At 49.9% G+C, this 9057-nt stretch overlaps 1 pseudogene and 1 gene segment (V, D, J or C); both read right to left on the bottom strand.

The window, feature by feature from the left end:
• Positions 1–3117: 3117 nt before the first annotated feature.
• LOC110595331 lies at positions 3118–5921 on the bottom strand. The segment is given in 3 exon segments: positions 3118–3440; positions 4693–4801; positions 5802–5921. Coding segments are annotated over 3 exon segments (552 nt in total).
• Positions 5922–7013: 1092 nt separating this feature from the next.
• LOC103256475 lies at positions 7014–8688 on the bottom strand (annotated as a pseudogene).
• Positions 8689–9057: the final 369 nt, after the last annotated feature.

The following is a 9057-nucleotide window of genomic DNA, read 5'->3' as shown; positions in this document are numbered from 1 at the left end:
GAGTAGTCACTCATGAAACACACCATTGTGGCTTTGCCAACTTGGCCTTCTTCAGAGGAGCATGAGAACAGAGTAACAGAGGGGGCAGCATTGTGGTGACTTGTGGGGGAAGAGGATGGGCAGGAGGTCAGAAGCCTAGCGTCCATCACAGGACTGCTGATGTCAGACTTGAAGTGGGTACAAGGCTAAGGTCCAGGATAGGGACCTCAAGCTGGGCCTTGCTAGACTGAGGTCAGGTCAGTGAAGGGGTGGGGAGACATTAACTTTCCAGTGGGAGACTCTGTGCCCGACCCTTGGAAAGTTGCAGGCATCCCTGGATCTATTTTTTCTCATACATCTTCATCACCCATCAACTCTGTCTCTTCTCCCCCAACACTGGATGAAACTGACTATGGGATCCCAAATCCCCTCTGGTATCTGTCTTTTTTGGCATGGCTTCCTGAACATCTCCCACCAGTTCTTTCTGTGAGAATTGGTTTGTGAGAATGTCTGTCTGTCTTAGATCCAGGCTCTTCTTTCTCACAGGGAAGGAATTTCTTGACCACATGCCCCCAGCCACTCATCATTGCAGTCCCGGTTGCACCTACCTACAGGGCTGCCTTGTGGCAGGGGGTATCAGTGTTAGGGGCTATATTCCAAGGAGTCCAGTGGGCTGCAGGCCTCTGTTTGGGGCTTCTTTTCTTCCATCTCTGAATCTGAGTTTGTACCTACTCTACAGACTCCCTGTAATGGGAAATTCTATGGGAGCATCTGTTTCTCCAATGAGATTTTTTTCTGTGCCATAAGCAAGTGTCCCTGTCACTTGTCCCTATCAGGTGTCACTGTCCTGGGCATCTGCTCTGGGGTATTCCTCCATGAGTGAGATTGGTAGGCATCAACGTTAAAGCCTGCACGTCCTGAGACCAACCCACTATGGTATGGTATTCTGCCTGGGGGATGAGGAGTAACTCAGCACCCTGGGGCCACCTTCTCACAGGACATACTTCCTCCATCCTTGTCCCCTTCCCATTTCCTCCTTCATCTATCCAAGTCCTCAGTTAATGGCCTCCCATTAAGGTGTGTAAAGTTGCCTCATAGCTGGAACCCTGGGAGACTGAGCTGTTCCTAGCATCCTTCCTACATTCCAGCCTCCTGTTCCCCTGGGCCCCTGGGACCAGAGATCCTGGAGAAGGGAGTGGACATCCAGAGAACATAGAAGAATGTCCAAGGAGAGACAGCCCGGGATCATAGTAAGCCTAAGCAGAGGACAGGAAGGAATCTGTAGGATTGTCCCTTCCTGCTGTGACCAGGAGGGGCCAGGTTGGAGTCAGGCTAGATTGGGTGAAAGTTCATACAAGGAGTGGGGAAAGTTACAGACCTCCAGACAGGCCTAGACCTCAGCCCAGATGAGACAGAAGAAAAAAGTTTTTGCAGAGTTCACTCAGGGTCCCAAACAGAGAAAGGGAAGACTCACTGAGGACAGTCAACAGGGTGCCTCCTCTGAACATAGCACACCATGACACAGTCATGCACACAACCCTCCTAACACTTCACCCAGGCTCCACCAGCAGCTGCTTGTGAGGCCCAGGGTCAGCCACCTCCAGCCATGGAGCAGATCTGGGGTATGGATGATGAGGAGGTGGTCCTCCTCACATAGAAACACTCTTTATTCAGGACTAGGAGTCCATCCCTCACCAAGCATGGGAGAGGGTGGTGGCCTGTCTGCACATTAAGGCTGGAGCCCCTGCTAGAGTCTGTTCTGGAAGAGGTTGTGTGTTCAAGCTCAGCTCAATTGGGAATGTTACCAGGAGGAAGTGAGAAGCCTGTTTATGCCATAGGAAAGATAGAATTGGCCATAGGAAAGATAGAGTTGGCCCCTGTGGAGAGCCAAGGCCCTGAAGGGTCCTGCATGCCCATCACGATCCCTGGAGCAGTGCCCATGATGGCAATGGTTGTATGTAACACTTGCCTGTTTGTGAGTCCATCCCCCACCAAGACAAGTTTATGTTTGTGAGTACATGAGTATGCTATGGTTGTGCATGTTTAAATTCTTGAATTCACGGGGAATGTGTGCCCAGCATGATTATGTCTGTGAATTTGTATGTGTCATGTATGTATGTGTGTTTTTGTTTGTGACTGTGGGGTGTGTGTTTGTGTGTGTTTATATCTGAACTCAGGCCCCCACCCTGTGCTATATCCTGGGATAGTCATTTTCTGGGTTCTTAGGTTCCCCACACAGAGCTCCAAAAATTGGAATGGGTTTCCAGACTTGTCTATGGGATCAGCCCAGAATCTGACTCTTGATTTTTATCTCCCAGGCCCCACTGACCTCCATGGACCACTGGATATTAGGTATTCAAGGTGAGGTCAGTTGTGGACTGGTCACTAAGGCAAAGAGAGAGAGAGCAGAGCTGACCTTTGCTCCTCAGGTGCCTTGACTTCAGCTGGGACACTTGTGACACATGAGGGTTGAGGGCATCCAGGGGAGGCATACAGTATAATTGTCAAAGGTCAAGAAGTTGAGGGTTCAGTAAATTCATACTCCAGGTAGGCTTTCAGGATAAAAGACAGTGTCCAGAAAGGCAGAAGCAGGCTGGGCTCCCAAGAGGGAGAGAGACTAAGGACCCATGGACTCAAGGGGCTCCTCAGTCCTGAGAGAGAAGGGCATTTTGAGAAGGGAACACTGTCTAGAGTTCAGGGAGGATGCTGGTTCTTCTGGAGGCCATGGGGAGCCAGGAGAGGTCATCCCATGCAACTGGACATGGACATGTCCACACAAGAACAGTACGTATGGGAAGGCAGGCAACGCTGGATCCTGCTGGCCCATTGCTCTGTTCTGAAATATTCTCTGGGCCTTTCAGAGTGATAGTGCAGTTATCTCCTCCAGACTTCCAGAGTCTTTCCCTTGGCCCTTTTCTCATAAGGCTAAAAGGAATCTGTTTATCTTTCAGGTTGGTCCAATTTATGATAGATAAGGAGCAAACCAATTACAAGACCAGATTATCTGATTGCCAATGAGGATATTTATTGAGGACTTATTGGGTACAGAGAGAAGGGCTGGATGACTTTGTATGGGGGGAGATATTTTTCCTGGGATCCCAAGCTCTAGAACTTCATGGGAAAGGAGAGGGCTGGGGCCTAAGAACACTGTGCAGTGGCCACTGTCTTCTCTATGAAGCTCTCTTCGTGTGTGACCTGGCAGTTGTAGAACTTGCGAGATTTCCACTGGTCGGGTGTCAGGGACAGGTAGCTGCCGGCCACACACACATACTTGTTGCTCTGTTTGTAGGGTTTCGTGGTCTCTACTCCCTGAGTGATGGGTGTGCTGTCTACCTTCCAGTTCACCGACACAGTGTTCGGATAGAAGTCATTTATGAGACACACCATTGTGGCCTTGTTGGTTTGCATCTTCTCAGATGATGGTGGGAAGAGAGTGACGGAGGGGGTGACCTTGGGCTGACCTATAGGGTTGAAAAGGAGCAGGAGGTCAGAGGTCTGGTGTCCACCTAGGGCTCCTGACCTCAGTCTTGCTGTGGGTACAGCCCAGGGCATGAACCTCAGTCTAGGCCTTGCTAGACTGAAGTTAGGTATTGGAGGGTGGGGACACTCACTTCCTGATGGGAGATGCCTCAGAGCCTGAGACTGAACAGGGCTTAGGTCTTCTTTGGCTGGAATTTCTCTTATAAGTTCCCACCTGCCTCATTACCCACCTGTGCTCTTCCAGTACTGGCTGGTCTAATCCGTGGGACCTAACTATCCTCAGGGAACTTCTCGGTATGAACAAGTCCTTTAGGGGCACTCCTACATATCTGTTTTGGAAGGTGTTTGTCTGTCCTGTTTTCAAGATTTCCTCCCTTTAGGGGAGTGCGTTTGTTTCTCACATGTGCCCTGGTACACCATTCCAGGTCCCTCCCCACCTTCCCATAGAGACCTCTCAGTGGGCAGGGGGTGTCATTCTGAAGCTTGTTACAGGGGAGACCAGTAGATCTAGGTGTTCCTTGTGTGGGCCTGTGTTTGTTCCAAGAGGTTTTCTTTTCATAAGATATACTGGGGATCTAGCTGCCCTAGAACATCTTATTGACAGAGAGGTCCCTGTCATCTGTGCCTATCAGGAGTCCTTCCTCTCAGCATCTGCTTTTGGGTCTCTTTTTTAGTTAGGATGCAGATATGCCAACCTTCGTGCCTGAGAGTCCTGAGTGCATACAGTCAAATGCAACCTGTCTGCCCAGGGGGAGGAAGAGTAATCCAGTTTCCCAGGGCTGCCTTCATCTTTCCATGTCCCCAGTCAAAGCTCTTTCTTCCTCCTGTGTAAAGCCACCCCATAGCTGGGACCCACATAGGACAGAACCCGGGAAAGCTGAGCTGTCCCAGCCTCCTTCCCAAATTTATAGCCCTGGTGCCCAAAACCCAGTCCTCTGTTCTACTGGTTTCTGTGGGCCTCAAGACTCTGAGGGAGGGAGTAGAACATCCCAGAGTCCAGAGAAGAATATCCCTCAGAGAGTGAGAGGGCTCCTTTGAGCAGGCAGCAGGAGGAGTCACTGTAATCTTCCTTTCCCACCTTGATCAGGTGCCTGAGAAGACGAGACAGGCTGGAGGGGCTAGGGTTGCAGATCCCAGAGAGATTCAGACCTCTGCCCTAGAAAGAACAGAAGGGAGAAAAATATTTTCCCAAAATTTTACTCTGTATCCCCAAAGATGAGAAAAAAGGGAGACTCACCAAGGACAACCTGGTGCCACTGCCAAACACATAACACCATAATTCAACCCCATACACAAACCCACCCGACACCCCACCCAATCCCCCTGCAGCTGCTCGGGAGCCCTAGGGTTCAGCCTCCTTTTCACATGGGCTGGTGGAGACAGGGGTGGGTGAAAGCATCGCCTTCCACAGACCAGACCATCTCTTCGTCCACGGCTTAGGCATCCATTCACTCCCATTATGGGAAGGGTTGAGAAATGTGTGGAACCTGTTTCCTAGGTCACGGCATTCCTGAACAGGGGCTGTGTAGCCTGCATCAGATAGTGTGTGAATGCCATGGAGGAGCTGGTGAAAGAAGCTACAATACTGGGATGTTGAAGCTGGAACCACTTTGAGGAGTTGTATCTTGTGAGGAGGGTCCTAGATGCCTCTGTGTCCTCCACACTTGGAGGTGGCGGCAGGATGGGCTTTGAATGGGAATTGTGGGTTGCGGGGAAGATGACATTGATCCCAGGGAAACAGACCCCACTGCAAGATCTGAGTCTCAGTGCCCCCATCCTTTGCTTGGCTGTCTTGAAGACACAGTATACGGTCACTGCTCATGTTCCCCTTCAGAGCCCACAAAGCAGCGGCCTCTCTGCAGGTTGAGCATGCTTAATTAGAGCTGGAATGGCCCACTTGGAGCTCCTCATAGTGGTGGAGGGGTCATGGGTTGCCCTGCCAGTACAGTTTCCTCTATGAACTCTAAAGTGGCCGAATCTCTGTTGTCCCCTAAAGCTTCTGGAAAACACAGGCATGCATGTCCCATGTCACCAGGAGAGAGTACACAATAACTTGGGAACACACACAGCACCCAACATTGGATGGACATTTTCAGAGAGGAGCTTGGACATAGAAGGTCTGGGAGTTTTTCCTGGTTTCGGCCCATTACCTGCAGAGCTCACACCTGTGACACACAACTGCCACTCTGCCCTCCCACACAGTGTCCCCCATAGCAGGTGCCTCCACTGACCTCTGCCTGCTGCTCCTTTTCCAGAATCCCTTCCTCTTTCTCCAGAATTCCTTCCTCCTGTCTCCTGTCTCACTCTTGACCCAGACAGATAATCCTGCCCCTCAGATTTACAAGGGTGCCAGGGCCAGCCCCATAGGCCCAAAGGTCAGGGACTGCAGATCCCTGGCTTCTCTTTGATCCTGTCCCAATCCGGATCCTACTGCAGTGTCTTCCGCTGGGGCAGTTCCTCATCCTCCCAGGAAGATGCCCAATATGGATGTGCGCACAGGTGATTTATGTGTATGTGCGTTATAGATCAGATCCCTCACTGCATTATTAAGACAGAGAGTCAGCTGACATCCATGGTAGAACTCAGGAACCTGCCACTTGACTTTGAACTCATCAGCCTGTTGACAATTTGTGGCCTGACCACTGTCCTCCAGTGTCCTTGAATATAGCTCAGACACCCAGTGATGCATACAACAATAAGGTACCAAGGGGTTTTGTTGGTCAAGTGACCAGGGTCCAGGTGTGAGCTACAGTCAGTGAGGGTTAGAAGGAAGGCCTATGGGGGCAGAGGACAGGGGTCATGGGGAGACAGGAACAAGGCGGGCTCCGATGGAAAGAGCAGTGCTCTAGGTTTTGATGGAAAGATTTACAAGTGTGAAATGCATAGCCTTGTAGGGGGAGATGGAAGGACATCTTGAGTGAAGGATGATACCTACTCTGAGGGCCCATAATAACAGGAAAAGAAACTCAGACAATCTCCTTGGGGCCATGGATATGGAAGGAAATTTTATCCCATATTTGCCAGAAGTAAACTTGTGCACATTGTGGCAGGAAGCACAGGGGAGATGCCCACTGTGAGGGCCACAGAAAACAGGAAAGGGTGCTCAACTTTTCTCCTGGGGGCCACGGTGATGGAAGGAGTGTTTGTCCCCTAGTATTCAGAAGTGGACTTGTACACAGTGCTGCAGAAAGCACAGGAGAGAGGGGGGAAAGAATGGGCAGACCTGGGTCCTTCTGATGGTCTTTCCCTTGTTCTGAAACATTTAGTGGTTGTCAAATAACAGTAAAAGTATCCCTCAGAGAAAAATTAGGGTGCTTTTCATGGCTGCTTTGTCCCCAGATCAAAGGATTGTGTTCACCTTTGAATGTGGTTAAATGTAGAATGGAAAGTATATAAACAAAAATGAGCAAAGTCTGGAATTTCTGATTGACAATGAGGATTTGTATTGAGGGTTATTGAGTGCAGGGAGAAAGTCTAACAACCTGGCATGGGGGAAGACACTTCCCCTGGGCTCCCAAGCTCTAGGCTTCCATGGGTTGGGGGAGGGCCAGGGTCTAAGAACACTGTGCAGGGACCACTGTCTTCTCCACAGTGCTTCCTTCATGTATGACTTCACAGCTGAATACATTTCCAGTTCTATATTGGTCAGGTGTCATGGTCAGGTAGCTGCTGGCCACATACTTGTTGTTGCTCTGTTTGGAGGGTTTCATGGTCTCCAAACCCTGAGTAACAGGGGAGCCGTCTGTCTTCCAGGCCAAGGTCACCATGCCCGGGTAGAAGTTGCTCACGAGACACACCATTGTGGCTTTGTTGGTTTTTGTTCTTCAGAGGATGGCAGGAACAGAATGACTGAGGGGGCGGCCTTGGGCTGACCTGTGGGGGTCAGGGAAGAACAAAAGTTCAGTGTCTTGGTTTCCACATGGGGAGCTTTGACCTCTGTGTGTGAGGATAGGTCAGGCCTTCTATGCCAGTTTAAGATCCTTCAGATGGCTCAAAGTGTCTCCTGGACAGTGAGTCAGGTGTTCCTAAAACCACTCCCTGTCAGTTAAGAGCCCTGGATACTGCCTACCTGTGACCTGTTCTGAGACCCTCTAGACTTTGGCCTCCTGCCAAGTCTAGAGTGTCTCAAAACAGTCACTTCTTTCTGCCTCCTCCTGACATCCTGACCTGGTCTATCTGGAGCTTTGTGTCTGTCCCCTGAGCTCTCTGAATCTCTTGTTAGATTCACTCTGGGGGCTTTTCTTACCTCACATGTCTGCTGTGCATTCTTTGAGTCTAACTTAAGGGCTACATTTTTGCTCAATTCTTTTTTTCCCTGGAGCCTCTGATCATCTGAGTGAGTCTACTGCCTGTCCTGGTCTTTAGTTGTTGGAGTTCATGTTGAGAGTCCCTCTGTCTGTGGACTGATTGGTGGCATTTATGCCTTTGATCTTGGGATCATGCCTTGGGATCAGTAAACTCAGGGAATCCTGCTTCTTGGAGTATGTCCTAATGAGTTCCAGTTACTCACCTTCCTGAATTCCACACCCTTAGATGACTTCTTTACTGGCTCCCTTGTGTTAAGAGCCTTACTCTCCTTCCTCCCTCCTAGCTGGGTTTCTTGAGTACACAGAAAACTCAAGGTTTTCTCTGTGGCAGCCCATGGAATCCTGAGGAGGCCCTTCCACCTCCTAACTTTTTTGGTCCTGGATCAAAGTCCCTCAGCCCAGGGGACTTGGCCATGAGCCTCTGACCTGTGGTTCCCCAGTTGTGACACTCAAGGTTTTTAGGCCCCTCTAAAGTCTCCCAGGTAGTCACTTCTTCAATGCCCTTGTAAAATGAATACTCCATTTCCCATCAATAAAGTGACTCAAGCAGACTGGGCCCAAATGGGAAGGACAGTACAGAGCAAATAAATCCTGGAGATCCAATGACCCACTAGCAGACAGAAAGACAGACAGATAGACAGACAGTGAAATCTCAGAAGGTCACCCCATTCAGTCCCTGCCTTTGGGGTCATAGGTAAGGGTTACAGTTACCAATTGAGGCAAGCAGGTGTCTGAACAGAGTGGGGAGAGATTCTTGCCCCAGGGGTTGGGATCAGGGAGAATGCTTGATCTCAGGCTGACACAAGATAGAGAGAAAACAACAAAAATGTTAGAATATAGGCCCAAACACTGGGAAGAGGAAGGAAGGATTGGGAAGAAGACACTTACCTAGGACAGATACCTTGGTCCCTTCACCAAACATCCAACACTGTGACACAGGCTTATAAAAAATCCCCTCCCTGTGCCACCTCTTGTCCCCACCTGCAGCTGTGAATGAGGAAGCTCAGGGTCCTGCTTCTGGTGTTGTCTACTTAGCAATGAGTCCTCACAGTCCCCACCCATACCCCACGAATAATGGGATGAGTGACATTGTGTGATGCTGGATGTCACCCTGGAAACACAAGTTCCTGAGGGTCGTTTGTGTCTTGGATTTGTTTTGCCATCAAACCATCACCCAGGCATTGGAGTGAGTTTATTGATGGGCATTTTTGTCACTAAGGAGTGACTTTCCATGGAAGCATATAGATAGGCTTTTCCTTGTAAAGCTGATACCATGCTGATTTCTTGCTGA

This window comes from Carlito syrichta, unplaced genomic scaffold (genome assembly GCF_000164805.1).
Source record: "Carlito syrichta isolate Samal-C Ts95f unplaced genomic scaffold, Tarsius_syrichta-2.0.1 Scaffold289584, whole genome shotgun sequence".
Classification (NCBI taxonomy): Eukaryota; Metazoa; Chordata; class Mammalia; order Primates; family Tarsiidae; genus Carlito; species Carlito syrichta.
Note: the sequence above shows the minus strand (reverse complement) of the source record. Positions and strands in the feature narration are given on the sequence as shown.